The 23,279-nt window shown below is 43.5% G+C and overlaps 2 protein-coding genes across 11 annotated transcripts; both read left to right on the top strand.

The window, feature by feature from the left end:
- Positions 1-180: 180 nt before the first annotated feature.
- LOC6608003 (protein wech) lies at positions 181-9,667 on the top strand. Of its 3 annotated transcripts, none has more exons than XM_032714309.1 (6): positions 181-325; positions 574-786; positions 3,957-4,239; positions 4,304-6,257; positions 6,320-6,472; positions 6,552-9,667. In XM_032714309.1, the coding sequence occupies exons 3-6, from the start codon at positions 4,019-4,021 to the stop codon at positions 6,720-6,722; spliced, it is 2,499 nt and encodes an 832-aa protein (XP_032570200.1). In that variant the 5' UTR covers positions 181-325; positions 574-786; positions 3,957-4,018; the 3' UTR covers positions 6,723-9,667. The 3 variants fall into 3 exon arrangements, with proteins under 3 accessions (XP_032570200.1, XP_032570199.1, XP_002032751.1); XM_032714308.1 differs by lacking the exon at positions 181-325 and adding an exon at positions 345-499; XM_002032715.2 differs by lacking the exons at positions 181-325; positions 574-786 and adding an exon at positions 1,438-1,650.
- A 4,976-nt stretch (positions 9,668-14,643) lies between these two features.
- Positions 14,644-23,257, top strand: LOC6608002 (aldehyde dehydrogenase, dimeric NADP-preferring). 8 transcript variants are annotated; one of them, XM_032714312.1, is made up of 13 exons: positions 14,644-14,747; positions 14,810-14,845; positions 16,337-16,458; positions 16,834-16,892; positions 19,273-19,453; positions 19,522-19,743; positions 20,048-20,211; positions 20,274-20,504; positions 20,562-20,759; positions 21,589-21,704; positions 22,296-22,431; positions 22,489-22,648; positions 22,805-23,053. In XM_032714312.1, the coding sequence occupies exons 1-13, from the start codon at positions 14,693-14,695 to the stop codon at positions 22,823-22,825; spliced, it is 1,701 nt and encodes a 566-aa protein (XP_032570203.1). In that variant the 5' UTR covers positions 14,644-14,692; the 3' UTR covers positions 22,826-23,053. The 8 variants fall into 8 exon arrangements, with proteins under 8 accessions (XP_032570203.1, XP_032570204.1, XP_002032750.1 ...); XM_032714313.1 differs by lacking the exon at positions 21,589-21,704 and adding an exon at positions 20,893-21,008 and having other exon boundaries at positions 14,650-14,747; XM_002032714.2 differs by lacking the exon at positions 21,589-21,704 and adding an exon at positions 20,893-21,008 and having other exon boundaries at positions 14,651-14,747; positions 22,489-22,639.
- The last annotated feature ends 22 nt before the right edge of the window (positions 23,258-23,279 follow it).

The raw sequence follows: 23,279 nt of genomic DNA, 5'->3' as shown, positions 1-23,279 counted from the left end.
ATTTCAGTAGTATGAATCCCCTCTGATGTGTAATCACAATAACGTTCATGACCAAGAGGAAGGATCTCATATTTCCTTTATTGCATTTATACTAATGTTTACAAAAATTAAAATATAACAGTTACCATATAACAATCAGTGTGACCAGCCATTGTGAGCATCAAAAACGAAACGTCAATTCGGCTATGCCCGCGATACCCTGAACAAACAGGGGCGCGAATGACAAAAACAACAAAAACCAGCAGCAGCAGAAGGGCAGCGTCGTAACGAGAGAGCCGGGCACAGAAGAAGAGGAAGAGGCAACGGCAGCGGCGAGCGCATGAACGTGAGTTTTGCAGTTTGATGGTTAAATGCGTGCGTGAAGGTTGGAGTGAAGATTTTGAGCCGAATTCGAGTCCTAGTCCCCGCCGCAATAAGTGGGTCAGAATTGGAGCCGTTCGATTGGGCCAAACAAAAAGCTGGGCGCCACCGCAGAGTGCAGCTAAAACACGCCGCCAAAGTAATTGGAAGAAGAAACAAACACACAATAGGAATAATTGTTCGTGGCTTTTTCGATTTCTCGTTCGCTTTCAGCCAAGGGTAAATGAGATTCTCCCGAAAACGCTTGGAAAATGTAAACAATCTGTAAGCACAGCGACGATAAGCGATTTTCAAAGAGTTTGCAGCTTTTTACATCGATCAAACACTCGCATAATAAACGAATAAGAACTGACGATTAAATCGAATTGAAGTGGAGTGACGACTATGGGATACCCTAAGACTGCGTAGAGTGAATGAATTTGACAAGTGAGTTAAAGAAGCCATGGTGCACGAATTAAGTTAGCATAATATATGTGAGTAAATCAAATCAGAGTTATTAACTAAATTTGTCGGGGGAAATGTTAGCTGCGTAATCCGCATAAAAGGAAATCTTGTATAGAATCCATACGCCCCTGATACCCTGGACCGAAGCGGACGCCATTATCCTATTAGCCGTTATGGCCCATAAAGCGATTCGATTGTTTGAGGTTAGTAACAGTACATCTGACCAAACTTTTGCATCGACCCTCTGTATTAAATGCAGTTCTTTGCGGCAGAAGTGAAAATAAATAGAAGATAAAATGTGCATGTGAGCCTCCCGTCCATGAGTGTGCCTGTGTCCGTGCGCCCTGCGAAGGAGAAACAGAGAGCGGAAGAAATAGGAAAAGAAGAGAGCGGGCGAAACGAAAGAGAGAGCGACGTTTTTGGAGCGCGCGCGCACATCAAAATCAAAAAACAAACTGTGAGATACATTTGGGTTTATTTTTTATATTTTGTTTAGGCTACATAGGCGATGATGATGTTGATGAGCGGCAAAAGCAACAGAGAGAGACAGAGGGAGAGCGAGCGACTCGAGTGTTATGTTGTGTTTTCAGTTTCGGTTTCGAATGTATCTTCTTCAGTCGGAATAAGGAATACACGATTGTCGGAGCGAACGGATTACGCATAAGAGCTCTCTGGAAAACGAATTTCGCCTCGCGAAAATCCGCTGAAAAGGCAAAGCCAAGCCAATTCAAAACGGAATCCGCACCGCATCAAATCAAAAATCGAATCAATTAGCGAAAATCGGTACTGAACGCGCGACCCAACAACAACAAAAGCCAAGCGTCTTGCATGCGGCTGCTAAAAAAGGTGTGTACGCGAAGGAGATGCACGTAGAGAGCGAAAGAGGAGGCACGAGCGTGCCACTATCAACAGAATTTGATAAATAGACCTTAGTCCAATTGCTGCCAAATGCAAATATTGATTTTCACGACTCCCAAGATTTCCCAAAAGATTTCTCTCGACGCTTTTCCGTTTTTGGAAAATATACATACACAAATATACGGACAATTTGCGGCGCAGAAACCACCTACATACGGACATGTAGAGAAACTTGTGTAAATACAACCCTCGTCCTCATCCCCCGATGTTTTTGCGTTGTATCCTCGCTGCACGAACACAAATGTACCGCTGTAACCGTGTGTGTCTGTGTGTTTGTGAAAGGACTTTAACTTCTTGGTCGTGTTTTTTCCACGTCCTTCGACTCGGAGACAGACCCGTTTCAATGGAAAACGTTCAAGGGTGACAAGGGTAGTTTCGCTGATGCCTCCTCCTTCTCCTCCCCCTCCTCTTTCCGCACGGAGTCCTTTTCCTGCTCTTGTTCTTCTTATCCTTGTTTTTGTTGCCGCTGTCTACACGGTTCGAAAATATCCTAGAAGTGCATTCCTTTCCTAGGGCGTTGCATTGTTTAGCCGAAAAAAGGGTATCAAAGCTGAGTTTGTGTATTGATTTCATCAGGACTCTTCGCAATCCAATCGCAACCATTTCCCACAACCCCTTTTCTTGGACTGTCGATGGTATGGAAATTCACGTTGTTATGATTTCCCTTTAAACCCCTTCGAAGAGTGTATTTTCTTTTTATAGAATGCTAATTCATAGATGCATATTGAATTTTGTAACATTAAAACATCCCCAGCATCTTGTCGTCTTGTAAGATCTCCTTGTCGAAATGGTAATAACATTCAAAGTTCCTTTAACTCATGGAACGTAAAATCTTGTCCTTAAAATGGTTATATTTAATAATATCAACATATTTGCGCATTAAGTATATACATTTTACTGGCTTAAAATCCCAAAGTGGGTTGTAGAAAAAAAATGGTTTGCTTTAAAATTTTTCTTAGAACTGATTAAAAAAGTCCGCTGAGTTCTTGTTTATCAATATGCAAATCTATTTAAAGGTGTCTGATCCTTTACACCAACTTTTTATGAAAAGATATTCTGGTTCACAGTGCATCTTAATATATGAACTGGATCTCCCGCCCGGCTTACTAGTTTTCACCACAGATCGAAAAAATCATCAATAGCTTGACTTTAATATTATTCCTTGGCGAGAGCAACGGGAGGTCTAACCTCAGCCCGCAGACATTCAATAACCCTTTTCCACCTTAACCCCATTCGTACACTGGATTTGCTACCCCTCAAGTCATACTATAAATTAACTCAAATCACCCAAAATCAGAATGAAGGAAATACACGTTCCTGTCGTCAAGTTTTCCGCAGAGTGTGGAAGAAACAGCTCCGTAATCCTGACCCGGTGGAGGGATGAAAGTCGGTCGTTTTATTGGGTCTACGCTCCTCGTCTAGGAGATGGAAACCAGTTCCGTCTGTTGTTTTATGACGTTGTCGCTTTGGGTTTTCCACCCCATTCTCCCCGCCGGAAAAGTCGCTTGCGCAGTGCCGGCGAAGCGAGGTGGTGGGTGGAAAAGCAGGAAAATATTGTAACTACGTAATAAGGTTGAGCGCTGAGGTGGGGCCCCGTGAGGGTGGTTCCTAATCCCAGTCCAGTTTGTTTTCCCGTGTTTTTGGGGAGTAATTTCCCGACTCTAGTATCTGGGTTACAAAAAGTATATACGGAGTACAGCCAGTTCGCCGAATTGCGCGCGAAAACTCGTCATTTTAGCTCGTAAATTAGGAAATGCGTGGCTAATTCCGAAATTCCGGGATTCCGAAGAACTTGACAATGGCATGAATGCAACCAAGTATCTTACAGATACAAAAGATACACACAAATCTGACCTGCTGCCGCTCGCGGCGCACAGCTGCCTTTCTCGGGTTGCATTGCTTTTCCCGGATTCGGGACGGGCCTACTTAAAGGATCAGGGGTCGGGGATCCGGCCTTGTAGATTGGTCATAAGCAGGCAGGCAAGCGGTTGGGGAATTTTCCCGCTACCTAAGATGATGCCTAGATGCAGCTGCAACTGCCTGCCTAGGACTACTTAATGAAGCACCTTTTCCTTGGCCAATTTAGTTAGGTGCTACCCTTCGACAACTGACGACGTCCCGCGCGTTCCAAACGCAGTTTAGAAAAAAAAATTATTACAAAATATTATCTACGAGTTTTTCGAGTTTTCGTCAAACATCTCTAAAATAATTCGCAAATCTTACTATTTGTGTAGCGGAAAAGCGCCACTCCATTGACTGCCGCCTTGTGCTCTAGAAACGTGATCTCACCACTCTTATGATGGAACTTTTGTCAAACAATTCGGTTCCGCAACAAATGGCCAGCAGCAATGCGCCGAGCGCCAACGGTGTGGCCAACTCCTCAACGGCCAACGGAAGTGGAGGCGGCAGTGTGAGCAGCAATGCCAGCAACTCCTCCGAGCGACTGCTGGCGGGCATCCTGGAGAGCTTTCCCGCCTGGGACCTCAACGTGGGACTACTGCCGAACGTGGGCCAGAGGTAAGATAGAAGCACAATTAAAAAACCAAGAAGCTTGAACTAAATCACTCTTGAACTTTTCTAGCTCACCACCACGCGCAGACTTCTTTATCAATAACTTCCTGGGCGGCTTGGACACGCATGGCGACTTCAGCATTGGACCCATTGGCAGCGGTGCCCGCAGCAATCCGAAGATGTCGCCAGAGTCATCAAACAACTCGAGCATCAGCTGCGGTTGGTGCGAGGTGAGTGCTTCAATACGCTGCCTGGAGTGCAACGAGTTCATGTGCAACGACTGCCTGAGGGAGCACCGCAACAGTCCGCTGTCCTCCAACCACTCGATCGTGTCCTTGCCCACGCCCATTGGAGCCTCGCCCACGGGTGGCAGCTCGGTAAATGCACAGACTCCGCCCAGCGGCAACTTTATCTGCGACATTCACAATGAGATGTTGCGCTACGTATGTGACTACTGCCGGAAATTGGTGTGTCAGTGCTGCACACTGCACGAGCACAAGGAGCACAGCTACGCGTCCATCCAAAGCTTTATGGTGGGCTCGAAGGAGAAGCTGGACGGCGCCATTGAGAGCAGCCAGGTGGGCACGCGCTGCATTAAGAGCAGCATTGACAAAGCGCTGGCCTTCATCCGGCTTATCGAGCGCAATTGCAGCGAGCTGAGCGATAATATACGCAAGGCATTCCGTCAGTTTATCATTGCCATCGAGGACCGTGAGCGTTTCCTCTTGGACTTTGTGGAAAAGCTCCGCCAGCGTCGTCTGGCCATCCTGCACGATCAGATGGCAGGCTTAAAGTCTGCTCTCGCCGGACTCTCCGAAACCTCCGATATGCTTAGCAAGGTGGCGGACAACGCATGCAACATGGACCAGATCGAAATTGCCATGAAGTTGACCAATGGCCAGCGACAGATGGAGCAGTTTGCGGGGATATATAAGGACCTGCAGCCAAAACAGGAAGTCTTTGCCTTCGCACCACCAGATTACAGCCTGCTACAGGACATCCGCAACCAGGGTGGCGTTATCCTGGTGGACGACAAGAACTTGCCCATCGTCTCTAGCAGCAACGGAATTGTACCGAGTGTCTCCAGTGTAAATGCCGTGGCCGCGGCCTCCGTGGGAGTTGTGGGAGGCGTTGCTGGAGTAGTCGGAGGCGTTGGCGTGACAAACGGCATGGACTTGGCCTTCGGCATGAACATGCCCAACAATCCGCTGAGTGTTGCCTCCTCAAGTGTTCGACGTCCCCTGTTGCGAGACAATAGCTTCCGGATTCCATCGCCCATCATGCAACCGCGCGGAGGAAGTGCCTGTGGGATGTCCAGTGGCATGTCCAGCGCTGCGCTTGATTGGGAACTCAATGGACTGCGCAGCTCGCCGGGATTACACTTCAGTGCGCCGCGAACCACGCAGGCCATTCCGGGATGCATGGATCTGGTCAAGGTGCGTAACTCGAATGCTCTCTCGCTATCCTTCGCCACCGAGGGCCACGAGGATGGACAGGTGAGCCGGCCATGGGGTCTATGCGTGGATAAAATGGGCCACGTGCTCGTATCGGATCGCCGCAACAATCGCGTTCAGGTCTTCAATCCCGATGGCTCCCTAAAGTTCAAGTTCGGCCGCAAAGGCGTGGGCAATGGAGAGTTCGACCTGCCTGCTGGAATCTGTGTGGACGTTGATAATCGCATTATTGTAGTGGACAAAGACAATCACCGTGTTCAAATCTTCACCGCCAGCGGCGTCTTCCTGCTCAAGTTCGGCAGCTACGGCAAGGAGTACGGTCAGTTCCAGTATCCGTGGGATGTGGCCGTGAACTCGCGCCGCCAAATTGTGGTCACCGACTCGCGCAATCATCGCATCCAGCAGTTCGACTCAGAGGGTCGGTTCATCCGCCAGATAGTGTTCGACAACCATGGGCAAACCAAAGGAATCGCGTCGCCACGAGGCGTTTGCTACACGCCCACGGGTAACATCATAGTGTCTGACTTTGACAACCACTGCCTCTACCTGATTGATCCAGACATCAACGACGTAAGTATGATTGCAAATAGCTTGGTTCCATTGATGCTCATGTGCTTTTGAACTTGTTGCAGATTCTTTCCGTAAAGGGACATGAGGGCTCGGGCTTCCATGAGTTTAATCGACCCTCTGGCCTGTGCTGTGACGACGAGGGCCGCATTATAGTGGCCGATTCCAAGAATCAACGCATTCTGGTCTTCAATCAGAACCTGGACTTTATGTGGGATGTAAGTACACTTTTCAGTTTAGGATCAACCAACAGGGTATTGAATCATCACTAACATGGTATTGTATTCCCCAATTTAGATCGAGGTGCGACCCTCCATCAATCCATTGATGCCGCCCACGCTGGACGAGAAAGATCGCACTTGCGATGTGGCCATAATGCCAGACGGTCGCATTGTGTTCCTCATTGAACTGTCGCCAGACTCCAAGGAAGGGTCAAACCCTTACAAGCGGTTTGTGCACGTATTCTAAATAAGGCCACGAGTACCGATCTTTTTTAGACCATTTACAAGAGCTAAACGTTAGCGTAGAGTTCCGAATAACAGGACGATTATGAGCAGGTGCCGAAACCGATTTAAAAAGGAAAAATCTGAAATCATGAAAGTTAGCGAAAATTTTTAGCTTAAGTGCTACAACGATTACCTCGATATTGCTTAAGAGTTATGGTTACGATTTGGTAATTTACAATACAATACGAATTACACATATGTATCTATGGATATCTATATCTATACGCATATGCATATATCTAGCGAATATACAAGCCCAACCAACTAGAACTATAACTAAAACAAAAACGAAAACAAGAACTAAAGCGAAAGGCAGGCGGTTGAGTAGGACTTAGGAGATATATATAGACGTAGGGTCCGTGAGCATTCAGTAGAGTTACCGAACCTAGTAAATGATAAAGCAAAGATGGAACTCAACCATTTACTAGATGAAAATATTATTACCTGTTAGTTAGACTGAAAGGCAGTTTGCTAGCTGATAGAAGGAGGTACGAACCAGGTCAGGTGGCGATTGTGTTTTTTTACGGGTTTGCTTAGCGGAATGAGGAAACTACATTCGACAAGAGTTACTAAACATGATTTGCAGAAACATTGTGGAATGGTATTAATGTTTGTATTATATTTATAATTCGTTTGTTCAGTTCTGTTTCTCGTTTATTTTAAAATTACTTTTTTTGGGACATACATATGTATTTTTATAATTTCCTTATAATTGAGACTGAGCATTTGAGAACACGAACTTTGCGAAGGGAAGCAAAGCGAAACAAAACAAAGAAACAAACAAAAAACAAGAAAATATTGATGGAACCCGCTGACTTTTCGTTGAACTTTATACAAAGACTGATTAACTAAACCGCAATTTCGGAGCCAACTAAAGAACCATATATGGTGAGGCCAAAATAAGTGAAAGAGCAACACACTCAAATTGCAATGACATTGATAACGTAAAGTAACTTAACATAGCTTAACATACATACTTTCGCCCATTTAGAGCGATACAGATATCATATAGATCCGACCATCCAGATCATCCAGTCACGAATCATCATGGGCATAGCTGAAACCGAGTTTAACTGACATTCATCGACGTTTACCCATCCATCCATCAATCCACTCACTCATACCGATCATGCATCACAGGGCTTTGTTTTTCGTTTGTCGTTACTTTGTAATTATTGTGAAAGGATTTAGCCACAGGATACAGATACACGGCAGGTTGAAAGGAGGAGGAGGGAGGGGTTAGCTAAAATTAGTGGGAGATTTGGGGAAGTTAACGAAACAGACCTGAAACAAAATAACGAAGAAGTTATAATTTTTGACTCAATGTGTTCATTAGCATTTAGTAGACTTAGCGGGCGTGGCATAGTGAAAACGTATGGAAAATCCAGAGCAATATAAGGGCGTATTGAATACACATTTAGGTGACATGTTCCTCGCAAAAGAAACAAATAAAACAAAAGATAAAAACAAAAGAAAACAATACGATGAAACTTAATGAAGTCATGGACAACGCATGAATTAGCTGAATTATCTGAGCGATTTTTAATAGCAAATGTATACACACACACGCGTAGAGCCGCCGACTAGGATTGGATTGTGGGCTAAAGACCAGGCGTGGATTGTGAAATGTATTAGCCAACTTAGTTACTTATGTAGTTTACGTTATGTTCTTACTGTTTTGAGACGTTCTATTCTTTGTCCTTGTGTTCAAACCCGACTTCAACGGATCGACGGAGAGAGATGATACATACATAGCTAACACTCCTTCCACGAATAAAGCAAGATTGCATTAAATGCGCAAAACAAACAAAAACCCTAAAATCTAAAAACTTAAATCGAAAATCTTAAATCTAAATCACTAAACTAACCTTAAAAAAGATGCAAAAATGCCGACGGCTCTACGAGAGCGGAGTGGCAACAAAAAACATATACAATATTTATATACACGTAATATACACCAGGAGAAGGCAGAAGGGGGCAGGGGGGCAGAACCCACTTATTAGAGCTACTTATATAGAGTAGATATCGTAATTATTTTACACCTTAGTTTAGCCAACACCCGGGGCAGAGATCCCGGGTACCCACACGATCGCCATAATATACTCGTAACCTCATTTTATCCAATCGTACACCTTGAAGAGCCGTTCATTTCTTGTGATCCAGATCGAATCATTCAAAACACAAAACACTCGCACACAAAGCGCACGCACGCAGAGCATCCCAAAAAAACGCATGTACATATATATATCATATATATCGCATCGTATCGGGCCTAGCGACATCTGAGAGAATGCCATATTTTATATTTGTGTGAGATTTACTAAACCAATACTAAAGAACTAATACTTATATCATTACAAATGAGCGCCGTTTTCTAAAAGCCACAGTTTAGAAATTGTGTAAAAAATAAAACCAAACAAAACAAAACAAAAAAACGTGAGATAAAGAAACAAAAAACATTAACTACAAGCGAAAGGAAATAGGGAGGAGACAATTAGTGAGATTTAAGCGAATACCGAATGCCATAATTCAAAATAAAAAGCATTTAAACGTAACGTATATATCGATAGGATAATGAGTATGTTAGACACAACCAATTACTACAAGTCATGAGGATACTGAACAATTTGCCAAAGGCTAAGAATCAAAAGGAGAAAACAATAACTTACAACATAACCACTACACTCAAATACACACATTCAAACGACAGATAGTTAAATACCTTTTACAAAATACATACCAAAAATACTTAATTAAATGCAAGCAGGTATTTTCTCAAATAAACCGAATATTCCAAAAACACGTTGCCCAAATACACCTACGATTAATTCTAAAGCAAACAAAATGCTCATATACACGTAGCTACTAATGTAATAAAAAGAACACTAAACGAATCCAAAACTTAAATCAGGTATTCACATTTTTTTCGTATTACTTAGATACTAAGATAAAGCGAGTCGGCGAGCCGCCAGCCTGACTAAATGACTAAAATCATCCAGAGATGATTTCAAAGATTTTTCAAAGATATAGCAAAGAGCGAGCATTGCAAGACCCACATATGTAACTATTTACTAAGCCACGTTTTATAACAAACATAACAACAAATCGATCGACGATGCAAAAGCAAACGGAATGAACTCTTATCAAAATACAATTTTGAGTAATACTTTTAACAAAAAAGCAATTCTCGGCCAGCGCAGAGAAACGATTTCACTACCTACTAAAAAGATCTTTAAAATTACGTACTATGCATACATAAATACATACATATATATTTTGACGCGATCATTTAGCCATTAAGTTTCTAAGAGAACAACACCCACGATTGTAACTAAATTTGAAAGCATTTCTCATTTGGAAATTATGAACATAAACATACGCATACGCAACGCATAAGCATACATACATACATAAATACATAAATACACGTACTAACATATGTAATAATTATGGAGCAATTGAGTACAAAACGAGTACAAATTTAAATTATAAGCCAGATCAGAGGACACACGGACACACACAGCTTAAGTTACAACCATAGACGGAGCAGTTGAATTATTGGTAGGCCAGCTACTGGTTTCGCATAGCAAGTACAGCATGTACTCATATATTCATACTCATATTCATATTCGAGCGGAGGACTGGACTCAGCGAAATAGCCAGCATACTAACCACACTTATAAGCATAGTCGCATGCATACATACATACATAGTTACTTAACATAGACTAGCCTAGACTAGCCCGCAAAACTATACATCTACATATATATCTAGGGCGAACGATTACCAAATTACAAATTACCAAAATCCCTCCTAGCCCGCTAATCTAAATCTTCAAGTTTGATTTGCTCTCGATAGATAGGCGAGATCGCGTTTGGCACACCCAAAAAGCATCTCGAGCATTTTCACCCACTCAGCATTCTGCATTCTGCATTCAGCGGAATTCAGCAGTATTCAGCATTCAGCATCAGCGTACATACATATACATATTCATATGTAGGGGCGTGCGGGTACTAGTTACACCCACCAGTAAGCAGCTATTTAGTCCGAGTACGGCGATAAATCGAAATCTAGGAGATCTACCAAATCAAGCGACGGATTCAATAACGAGTTGCAGTTTAAAATTGTAATTGTCTAGTAGTGGAAGGCGAGGAGGAGGTGGGAAACAAGCGCGGACCACGGGTGCCACCAACTGGTGCTGCGTGGTCTGTCACTTTTCTATATACATGCATACACATACATATTTATATACCCGAATATATATATATATATATACAAGCGTACATAGGTGTGGACTTGACGAGACAAGAGTAAGAGTATATTTTATACGATAAACAAATTTTATAACATATTTAATAATAAATTATACACTAATAATTGTGGACACTGCTCTGCGTTTTTTTTCTATCTCACTTGAGACTTGAGTTCCACAGCGCAAGCCTAAAGATAGGCTACTGTATCTGACAGATGCGTAATCGTTAAATTAGCTAATGCTTCCATTTGAGTGCTTAGAATGGATTCATTGAATATACCTTGCTATGTAATCACGTTTAAATTGAAATTGAATCGAAACAATCAATATATTTCTGCGTTTCAATCTAAAGTTAGTAAAGTACTGTATCTGACGGTTGGAGCTCGAAAAACTTTGCGCGGATGTGGATTGTACTATATACTATATTTCAAACATCTAATGCTTTTATGCGAATACGCAGATTGGATCGATTACCTTGATATGTAATCACATTGAAATTAAATCGGAACAATTTCTATATTTCTTGGTTTTGAATCCAATCATAAGTAAGTAAAGTATCTTATCTCTCGGTTGGAGCTCGAAATGCTGAGCCAAGGTGTAGATTGCTCGTAGATACGATCGTTAAATGGATAGTAGAATGTATTGATTGAATACCTTGATATGTAATCACAATCAAATTGAAATTGATTCGCAGCAATCACTTCTATTCATTCTACATATCTGGTTATTAAAGCCAATCTAAAGTCAATTATGGTTTCCAAACGTAATTGAAACATTATGATACCTTTGAATTGGTTCATAGAATGAGTAATTCTAATCTTAGTTAATTTCTGGCGCAAAGAGAAGTTATTAACCCATAGATATTTACATCTCAAATGCCAGCATCTTTAGCTGCCTCGTTTAATGGGTGATGCCGTCACGTAGACCCGGAACCTGGGTCAAGGCCACACTTCCATCTCCATGGAGCCCACATACATGCGACGCAAATGGGTTGTGGGCATTGTCGAAAAAGTGGCGAGCGACCATTAGAATGACAAAAGGAATCGCTAAGTGCGCTGGGCATAATGCGACTTGGCGAGGCAACTGAAAAGGTGGAATAATATTTGGAATCGCATCAATTGCGTGACTACAATTGCGGCAGCTTTGTGTGCAAAGAGCGCCATTCGAAATCACTTTTACATTTGTTGTTTGCCGGTCGTAAAGTTGGGCAAAGCGAGCCAAAGTCCACCGCCAACTGGTGGTGAGCAGCTGATTTCAGTGGCGAGAACAGGTAATTACGGCATTAGAATCCAGACTGATACGCCAATTGGCAGGTTTACTGGACTAAACGCGATCTGTTTAATGGATCTCAGCTCTCGATCTCCAGCAGACGCCGTCTGGCACTGAGGAGCGTTTTGTCCGGATTTCATGGTCAGGGTGCGAAGCTGTCCGCTGTGATTCGATGCAAGTGAATACTTTTCAATAACCGGTTATTTATTAGCCGACACCTCACTTGCTGGCTTCTGCCGCAAAACAGCTGCTCGAAATAACAAACACCTGAAAGGTAAATAGCTTATTGTTTACGGGACGATCTTTAGCCTGGCTCGCCCTATTCCTAATTGGCTAGGGCAGAGGGTACAGGCTGCACTGCCTAAGTACAACTGCCAGGCAGGTCTGAGGGCAAATCTTGAGTTAAAAGTACCTTCATTGTTATAGTTATAGTTATAGTTATATCTTTTATACTAAACTTTGGTCTGCAATAGCACAGATTTGTTACAATTTTACTTACTTCATGATTAAAAAACGAGTCCAGTTGACAAACCCAATAAGTTGTGGACTTCATTTGAGGAAAAACAGATTATCGCAGGTGCCCAGTTTTGTAAATTGGCAGTTGGTGGGTCCAGTTTTTCCAATTAGTTAGCCACTCTTTTGCAATGTGACAACTGTTTTAGAAGGCGTGTTCGGTGCACAGAAGCCGGACTGTATCGCCACTGGGATTAGTAGAGAGGTGGCTGGCATCCATCACCATTATCTGGTGACTTTGGGCCGGGAATGCGTGTGCATCTGCGACCTGTGATTAGTGCCGAAGACCCCCATTAAGAAATTCAAATCAAAATTCGAGATTTGAGATTCGAGATTCGAGAAGCGGTGTGTGTAATCAAGACCGCGAAGAAAACTGAAACTGGAAAAGCGTCGACTACTGGGGTACGGGCCAACTTGGAGCGCTTAGCCCGGCTTAGACGTGTTTCGAGCGCGGCGGCGTCAGGTGAATCCGAGAGTCCAACTCAATCCGAATTCGAATCCGTGTGCCCGGTGCGTGTTCAATACGCTTTTGAATACCCACTTGTTTGCTAGCTTCTTTTTTTTTTGAGTGGCGGGCTACGCATACAAATTAGACCAGCACATAGTGTCCATGTCTAATTAAGCGACCCGATTCGCTGTAAGCCGCCCCAGCCGAAGTGTGGTCGAGTGCATCGGCCCGGCTTTCCGCCTCCAGATACCCGCGGCGGTGGTCAACGGCCAGTGGCCACTTGGCAGTGCTCCGCCGCTCAAATCAGTTGGCTTTCGGGCGTTATCGCGCGCAGATTTGCTTGGATTCAAACCAAAGTACCGGATAGTGGTTATTTAATCTACACTCGCGATTATTAGCCAACTGCGTTGACAATTAGCCGGCCCAGATGCTGGACTGAAAGTGAAACTGGAGCCGAAAAGCCAAAGCCAAACGCAGACGTAGCCGGTTACATGATAAACGCCATGTGCATATGTTGTCATACAGAAACGTGATCCCCAGTGCTAATCAATTCAATTCGCATTGAATCATCGAGTGTGTTGGCCAACAGCCATATTTGCATGGTTGAACTTGAAACTGATTACTGATTATGGAGTGCTGGTGCATTTGGGTGCAAGCTGGACTTTAGCTTAATCACTAGTACTTACTATCGTGTTTTTTGATTGATATATTGTTGTCTCAGCTTTTAAAGACTTCAAATCGCAAACTTGAATTGTATACGATTTGTTTAATCTTTTGGAAAATGTTAATAAACATTTAAGCACGCTTATCCCCAAGTCAAAATGTACAAATATTTATGAAAAGGGGTCAAACACACGTGCACTTTCAAATTAAAAAAGAAACTGTCACGACTATCAGATATCCATCACTTAGCGGGGGGATTCTAATGATAAATACGCAGTATACAACTTGCTTGCTATTGCAGTTTCCCAGAAAATTCGATTTCAAATTCGATTTATAGAAATCAATATTTTTACAAGTATTGTTGCAAACTATTATTCATTAGAAGTGCATAGTTGTGCCATTAACAAAAGGGAAACAAATAAAAATTAAAACCTAAAATGAATACTATATAATATTGTTTAGGCAATATTTCTATCTTTAGTTCACCTAAACCAATTGGCGGGCCAAAAAGCTTGTGCAAGTCAATGTGGAATTTGTGAAGGATTTCGCCAGCTGGTTATTTAATTGATTTTCCCACGAGGACAACTTGACAAATTGACATTGATTTTCATTTGGTTTGCTTACTTAAGTTTGCATAGCCAATCTTTTAGTTCGGATATTTGCCACTTAATAGTTAGTAGCTAACCACATTTACCACATTCTTTTTCTGGGAATCCCTACAGCCTTTGTGCCACTTAGGAGGTGTCCCCAACAGCGAATTTATAAACAAACAAAAAACAGTACGATAATGTTTGACAACGCGATTAAACCTCAACCGGAGGCCAATGGAGCTCCAATAAATGGTAAGCTAATGAAAGCCTTACTTATCGAAATGCCCGATTTAATAGAGTTTCCGTTAAATCAGGAGGAGATCGGCCGATAACTACTGTCATTAATATTGGTGAGTCAAAAAGTTCGTATGACACAAAAGCTTTGCGTACAATGTGTATAAAAATAGACGCAGTACTCACAAGGTGAAATCTAGTTTTACCAGTACAGCTTAAAATTGAATAAAAAATTAAGAGTTTTTAAATGATATGCATTATAGCAAAATCCAATAATCTAAAAAAGTGTAAAAATTTTTATAGGACATACAAGTAGCATCATTATTTAGCTAAAAATAACTTTAAATCCTCCAAACATCAAACATTTAGTTTCACTCATGGTGACTCCGTCATATATTGTTTAATCGCACTCATTGTTATAAGTCATTTGTTTAATCGGAGTCACCGTTACTAAGCACTTTATCGGAAAATATAGAAGTGCGATATATAAACAAATGCGTTCGGTTTAAAGTCGGGAGTGTACTATGTCCAACTAATAGTAGCCCCATTGATAGTAGCAGATTAGGCTGGAATAGCGCTCAGAATGCTCTGAACTTGTGTTAGCCGAGTCCAAAACATACTGATTCGTTATCGGAGCGACACGCTTGACTTTCCCCAGCCGAAATCCAGTGTCCGTATCAGTTGGTATATACACTATGTACATTCTGAACGAAATACACATGCATTCAGGTCTGATAATGAATGCCAGCGCCCCTAGTTCGAGTATATGTTCGGTTCGTGGAGTAACAATCCACTCAGTGTCGACCGGCATTTGCGTTGAAAAGGTGTGTTCTGTTCTCGGAGAGATTAAAATAGCGAATTCAGAAAGTGTTTTTGGGTAAGCCAGCTGTTTTCTGGGCAAAGACTGGATATGCTAATTTATGGTGCAATTAAGTTGCGCCATTAAGTGAACAACCAGTTGCTTTCGTTCGAAACGAGAATTACTCTTTTGCACTTGTGCCAAATTGAATAAGTGTTTGAAAAACTGTTACGTGTTTGCATAGTTTAAATTTCCCGCTATGGAAAGTTACCGACCGAACGACATTAGCAAGCACTGGATTAGCAGCGACACGAACCAAGATTAACTTGACAGTTATATTGTTATGATAATAAAACGAAAACTTACATTTCTATGCCAGTAGACTGTAGATGTAACTACCTAAAATCTTTACAGAACCACTTTAAACTTTATTATTTTCGAAATTTACGACTGTAGCTCGTCTTATATTAAGCGCCCTTTGGCACTTTTTAGCCTCAAATTCGAACCCCAGCGCGGTCACACTGGCAGCAAGTTTCGCATCCAGATCCGATCCAAAATCTTGAAATATACAAGTTTTGTTGTCGCGGTGAACGGTTGGCGAAGCGCGTGAACTGCATGCGTCTAAATCTTTTTTCTGCCTGCTGACGGTACCGAAAAGTACATATAATTTTAACAACAAACAGAAGACGGACGAGCGAAACAACGGTAGATGCGCAACGAACGAAAGTGAAAGAGTGTCAGTGTTGTTTACATTTGCCGTGCCACCCGCTCCCGCTCACGACCCCTTTCCCTTTCTCCCGAAACGCAGAACCAGAACCAGAAACCGAAAGTCCAATTGGGATCTTCACATCACAACCGGAAAGGCAACAACAACAACCCGAGCAGCTCCAATCCGAATCCGAGTCCGACAGAATGGCCAATTTCGACGATGTGAGTGTCCAATTAGGCAATTTATTGCGAGCGAGAGAAAGAGATGTGTAACGATTATTAACTTTAACTGACACATATGTTGTTAAATGTATGAACGAAACACACACAGACGAACTCCGTGCACGTAACGAACATAAAGCGCCTTATTTTAGTTTGATTTTGATTTGATTTTTATTTGAATTTTTCGCCGCTTCGTCGTTATCCTCCCGTCTGTATGCGTGTTGCATGTTGCTATTGCGATTGCGTATGTGAAATCCCAACTGCCTCCTACGAACAACCATGACAACAACCACAACATCTACAACAACGTTGGTCGGACTGGAAACTCCAATTGGGATGGCCAACGAAACCAACAAAAACAACAACAACGACCAGACGTTGCAACGCGCCCGCCTCGCCTTTTCCAGTGGAAAGACCAGGAACGTCAGCTTTCGGTGAGTTTACTTTTATTTCGGCACTTATTCGGTTGCTGTCAGTTGATTTTCGCAAAGGCTCCTCGTCTTGGCCAACATATTGCGTTGAAACTGCCGCTTGAGTGGAGATTGTGTCATATATTTCGCGTGTTACATTGGTTGGGAGGATCTGGAAAGTGGAAGTGGGTTAACTTCCAGCAAGCGGTACTGGAATAAAAAGCGCCGTGGAAGTTATTTGAAATCTTCACAACTTCATTCTATTCCGCTTTTATTTTGAATTTCATTGATTTGTGATTCAAATTTGTTAAATTTATTTAACTCGATGCGGAGTTTTGTATAATTTGACATTTATCTCTTGTTTGGCTTCAGATGCATTTTTTTTATCGTATCATTTGAATTTAATATCCACTTGAAATGTACCTTCCATTTTATTTTGATCATTTTTAGTCTCATTATGAGGAGTATGACAAAATAATTTTTTTTAATATACATTTTTTTCCATGCGCCTAGGAGTTAGGATGTTAATCAAAGTTAAGATTTCAGGCATAAAGTGCCCACACCGAGCTTTTATGCGAAGTGATTTCCCAATCCGCTGGCCACCGTAGCTCTTGTTGCTTTTATGACTGGAGGCCCATTACAAAGCCATTGCGGCAGGGCAGTCAGCGAACTAACTATGTACATACATACGATCTCGGCTCGGGGGCATAATAACTTTTCATGGCTATTGTTGCATTGGGGCCAACGAAAGGCGGAGATCTCAATCCGATCCCACCGACTTTCACACGCAATGCAAGCTTTGACCTTTGAGCCACACGCCCTCGAGCTTTTCACGCCGCCGTCGTACTTGTGTGATAAGAACCGCAGATAGTGGAGCAGAGATGCTAAAGTCTAGTTGTATTCCGTTCCGATATGCATTAATGAGCCCGCGGCGGAACTTTGACTCCGCCAAGTGGTTGTACTTTGAATGCAATTAGACGGCGGCGGACGGAATTGTGGCATGTAACCGGAATAATTGCCATTTCCACGTCCCGACCGACCAACCAGCGCTCATCCGCCAATGGGCATGATCGCGAACAGCACACTCGTACCCATACTCATACCTCACATACGTTTATGGATATGTTAATGGACAAAGAGGCCGAGGGAAATCGAGACGGAGCAGAGATCGACGAAAACAGGCGATATACCCATACCCGCCGATATCTCTGTATTTTGAGTGCGAAGTGTGAAACGGAAGTGCGGAAGAATCTCAGCCCAAGGCTGCTGGCCGCTGGCCGTTTGGTTCCATGATCTTTCAAATAGATCCGGACAAACGAACACGTTCTATCGCTGTCTGCGCCTCCAGCGCCTTCTACTCCACTAATATAATCAGCTAGCTATTCAAATACATTTGCCGAACAAGAACCACCGAAAATGTGGTTTCGAGTATGATGTATGTACAACTGTTGGACTTTGATTGACCAAGTTCGATGTATTGACTCAATTAAAGCCATCATTTCAAGCTTATAGATACTTATTGAAAGAGACGATCCATTAGAAACGGCTATTCTCTACACACAATTTCCATAAGCCATTACTTTAAACGTTTAAGCAGCGTAATAACTTTAGAACGTGAATGTGAAGTACACACTTACTTGATATTAAAAGTCCAATGACTCTGCTCAATAATTCAGGAATTGCGCTTAATGAAAGCACTTTTACATGCAAAGATCCCTCAGGGTCAATCGTATGCAAAAAACATAAAAGTGCGCTAAATGAGGTTCGAAAGGTTCATCTGCATGGTCGGTTATGGATTGTTGTAACTTTGGTGGACTTAGGTCATAGGCAAGCTGCCCTGTAGTTGGAAAACGAGACACTATATTGGTCGCCGCGCGGCTAATTGCTTTATTTATATTCACGTCGATCGGCGATCGGCTGTCCGCTTATGGCTTTATGTTTGTCATGAGCAAATAAAATAATTCAATTGAATTGCAAGTGCACCCCGGGGGCTGTTCACCTGCTGCTGCGGATCACCTTGACTGGCTCGCGCCTCCGCCCACTGCTCCTCCTCCAGTGGCTTGGTTAATCATTGGTTTGGGTCAAAGTGGAGCACCGCAGCGGGCTGTCAAGCCGGTTTGTATGGTTCTAATCCCTAGGAGCTCCAAGCTGGTGCTTTAGTTGAGTCATGGCAGTTGGAGCATCAGAATCGTGGAACAATCGTGGAATCACATAACCGGCCGTATAGCTAGCATTGACCTTCCCCAAGCGCCTCTCGTGCATTGTGATTAGTATTGATTTTGTTTTGGTCTTTGTTTCGCGCTCCTACCGCGGAACTTGTCCCATCATCATCATCATCATCATCAGCAGCATTTGTCCATTAATTATTGCTCATTTTCGGATTTCGTTTTCCGCTCTTTTTCAGACGCAAGCAGCTGGAGAATCTGCTGCGTTGCTATGAGGAGCACGAGAACGAAATCATCAGCGCCTTGGAGGCGGATCTGCGGCGTCCCAAGCAGGAGAGCCTCATCGTGGAGACCGAGTTCATGAAGAACGACATCAAGCACATCCTATTCCACCTCGACGAGTGGGTGCAGTCGGAGAAGGTGAGCCATCTTCTCTATACATCTTCATCTTCTTTATTGCTTCACTTTCTGCCTTTCCGCCCTTCTAGCCCTCCAAGTCTTTTGTGAACCTGATGGACGACGTCCAGATCTACAATGACCCCTTCGGAGTCGTCCTGGTGATCGGCGCCTGGAACTACCCGCTGCAGCTGCTGCTCGTGCCCGTGGCTTCCGCCATCGCCGCCGGAAACTGTGTGGTGATCAAGCCCAGCGAGATTGCCGCCAACTGCGCCAAGTTCATTGCCGATGTCATTCCAAAATATTTGGATAATGTGAGTCTTGCCTCTGCTCTGTGCTCTGAATCATCTGATGAAATCAGCTGCTGATCTTCAAGCACCGCATCGTTTCGACATAAAGTTGGGGTCTCACATTAACCTGTTTCCATGGAATTCTATAAAATTCGCATTTAGTTAAGAATTTGTTGAATGCTCAGCTGTGACCGAAACGCACGGACTGGAAATATTTTGGGTCAGGGGGTTTTTAAATTGTCTTTAATAGATCACAATGTTCACAAGATGTATAAAGTTCGCACAGTTCAAGTTTCCCTCGACCACTGAATGATTTTCCCTCCTCCAGGATTGCTATCCAGTTGTCTGCGGTGGACCCAGCGAAACCGCTGAGCTGCTCAACCAGCGTTTCGACTACATCTTCTACACGGGCTCCACGCGCGTAGGCAAGATTATCCACGCCGCGGCCAACAAGTACTTGACCCCCACCACCTTGGAGCTGGGTGGCAAAAGGTGAGCTCGCTTTGGTACCCCTTAATCGGAGCTAACTAAACGGTCGGATGTGTTACTTTCAGCCCCTGCTACATTGACAAATCGGTGGAGTTACGCACTGCGGTCAAGCGCATCCTGTGGGGCAAGCTGATTAACTGCGGACAGACCTGCATCGCTCCGGACTACATCCTCTGCTCCAAGGAGGTGCAGGAGAAGTTCATCGCGGAGGCCAAGGACGTGCTGAAGGAGTGGTACGGCGAGAATATCCAGAGCAGTCCGGATCTAAGCCGTGTGATCAACGCCAACAACTTCCAGTGGGTTAAGCAAATCATTCAAAAGTGATGTGATGCTTTAAATGTGTTCTATCCTAGGCGCCTTCTTGGCCTGATGAAGTCCGGCCGCGTGGCCGTCGGAGGTAACTACGATGCCAGCGAGCGTTTCATCGAACCCACCATCTTGGTGGACGTGAAGGAGAGCGATCCCATCATGGAGGAGGAGATCTTCGGCCCCATCTTGCCCATCTTCAATGTGGAGAGTGCCTACGATGCCATTAAGTTCATCAATGCCAGGTATGCCAGTCCGTGGCTCAATCAAAGACCAAGATGTTCCTTGTCGTTGCCCCCTTACCATTTACACACCATTTACACACGAAACCAAGCTACAACAACAACCAATGTCCGATTCGCAATGTTTTTATCTTAGAGAGAGTCCACTTGTCCTGTACATTTTCACATCGGAAACAGAGGTTCAGAATCTGTTCATAAACGGCACCCAGTCGGGCGGACTGTGCGTGAACGACACGATAATGCACTATGCCGGTAAGAGAGACCCACCTCAGTCAACCCTAAAGTCGCTCCAATCGAGATGCTAATGGATGTGGATTATGATAATAAGTGCGGCCACTCGGCGTGCAGTCCGTTGCTTGCTTCTCTACTCCTCTACGGTTATGGTTTCTCCCGATCTCCCGATCTCCAATCCCCCCGGTTGAACCTGTTTCTGATAGCTTGCTAAGTGCTCCGCACAAATGTAATTTATAGAGCCTTGTTTGGTGACGGTGATTCTAATTATTCTTGTACAGCTCCGTTTAGTAGATGAACTAAGATCGCCGGTCGCGTGGATTTAAGTAGCTACACCCCCTTACACTATTCATTGCCCATTCATCTGTATATATGTCATTGCTGTTTGCAGATCTGTTTGCATATCTATTGGTTAAAGCTGTATCTCAGAAGTTCGAAATTGTGTGGCACAGATCTGCAAATAATGCTCGCATGTTTGTCTTTCCCGTGTTACCTTTGTTCTTTCGAAGCCCTCAACGATGTCCGAGGAACTTTAGCTTCAGCTTCAGCTAGAGCTACGTACTTAATCTGATTATCCGTTCTCCCCGCTCCCTGTAATTAGAGAAAAACCGCTTGTAATTTACGTGTTCTCCAACTCGAATAAGCTAGTTAAGGAGTTCAGGCGGAACACCACCAGCGGCGGATTCTGCAGCAACGAAACCATAATGCACTGTGGAGGTATTTCGCTATAATGTATTTGTACATACCTAGATTTAGTCACACATCGCAATGAGTCTTGTGTAGTGCACCCGAATTCAAAGTTACACCCTATGTACACGAATCTCAAGTAGCCGGCTTCCTAGCGCACTCCAATGCAAATTCCGGGAATTCTAGGCACTTGACCACATCGAGAATCCGGATAAACACAGCTGAATATACGTAAAAGCCAAGCTTTCGAGCGATCACGTACTATGCACATTGTTTTAAATTTTAATTTTACGTTCAGTTGGAACTCACATGTACATACAAACACGTATATTATTGGCTTTTAGAAATTTTGTTTAGCACTTAAGCGCTTGATTGAGTATTGCCAAAAGTAAATTAACATTAAGATGGTTATAATATTGCTGGTGATAGCTGTAGAAAATAATCCTGGGTGTGGCTAAACATAAGTTACTTATTTCGACTTTAATGTGGCTTTTTTAATCAAACGAGAATGCTTGTTATTTGCAAAACCCGAAGGTTGTGTTGCCAACTACTAACCACTTGCAAATAACAATATATTCCTGGTGGTTGGCTAGTCTCACTTATTATTCCCCCGTTTCGCAGTTGATGTGCTGCCCTTCGGAGGAGTCGGCATGAGCGGCATGGGCAGCTATCACGGAAAGTACGGCTTCGAGACCTTCACGCACAAGAAATCTTGCCTGGGCAAGAACTTGTCCGCGTTCGGCGAGAAGTTGGCATCGTAAGTAATCGAGTTACTCAATGAATTCGAGTGATTCATGGCTCTATTCCCTCGCAGAGCTCGGTACCCACCCTACTCGGACCGCAAGGGATCGCTGCTCTCGTTCCTGCTGCGCAAGCGCCGTCCGCTGCCCAACCTGCATCTGAGCCACGTGCTGGCCATCGGACTGGGAGTCGGATTGACGGTGCTGGCCAACTACTACCTACAGGTAAGGAAGGTATAGCAAGCCGGCTGCAGTCGCTCCGTGGCGCCATTAAAACGAGAATTTCTTTCATGCATCCACGTCACTGGGAAACACACGCAATACACTCAATACACGACACCATCTTCACTCCTCAAATACACATTACCCGCCGCTTGTCCACAATTGCAGGGCAAGCTGTTGTCGAAGTAGAAACTATGATGCGAGCCGGAGCTGGGTGAGCCTGCGCCAGAGGATTCCCAGCCAACCAACCACTTAATATTGGAATTGTTTGCAATAAATGTTTAGGCGTAGGCACTACTAACTTCATTGCACATTCAGACAACTCACATAATATAAACTACTGGGCCATCTGGTGTTGCAATGGTGTTGCATTTTACACTGCAATCTGAAATTATATATTTTGAAATCGCCGACAAACGCCTGCAATTTTGTACTTTCAGAAAAGCTCAACTGATTAAGGGGCCGAGAACTTTTTTCTTTTTATACGCATATCGGTGGGTGATGTGAAGCTTTGGATACTTCGTTATACATATAGTTATTGTTATTTAGTTGCTATTTAATACAAATGTGAATGCTGTAATGTAATGTACGACAAATAAACAGTCAAAAATGAACAAATGATTTTTGAATTTGAATTCGGGTG

This window comes from Drosophila sechellia, chromosome 2R, assembly GCF_004382195.2.
Source record: "Drosophila sechellia strain sech25 chromosome 2R, ASM438219v1, whole genome shotgun sequence".
In the NCBI taxonomy this organism is placed as follows: Eukaryota; Metazoa; Arthropoda; class Insecta; order Diptera; family Drosophilidae; genus Drosophila; species Drosophila sechellia.
Note: the sequence above shows the minus strand (reverse complement) of the source record. Positions and strands in the feature narration are given on the sequence as shown.

Coding starts and splice junctions, on each gene's coding strand:
- LOC6608003 (XM_032714309.1), top strand. CDS start 4,019: ATGATGGAACTTTTGTCAAACAATTCGGTTCCGCAACAAATGGCCAGC. Junction 4,240..4,303: donor CTGCCGAACGTGGGCCAGAG/GTAAGATAGAAG, acceptor GAACTTTTCTAG/CTCACCACCACGCGCAGACT. Junction 6,258..6,319: donor TTGATCCAGACATCAACGAC/GTAAGTATGATT, acceptor AACTTGTTGCAG/ATTCTTTCCGTAAAGGGACA.
- LOC6608002 (XM_032714312.1), top strand. CDS start 14,693: ATGTTTGACAACGCGATTAAACCTCAACCGGAGGCCAATGGAGCTCCA. Junction 16,893..19,272: donor ACCAGGAACGTCAGCTTTCG/GTGAGTTTACTT, acceptor GCTCTTTTTCAG/ACGCAAGCAGCTGGAGAATC. Junction 22,649..22,804: donor ACTACCTACAGGTAAGGAAG/GTATAGCAAGCC, acceptor CCACAATTGCAG/GGCAAGCTGTTGTCGAAGTA.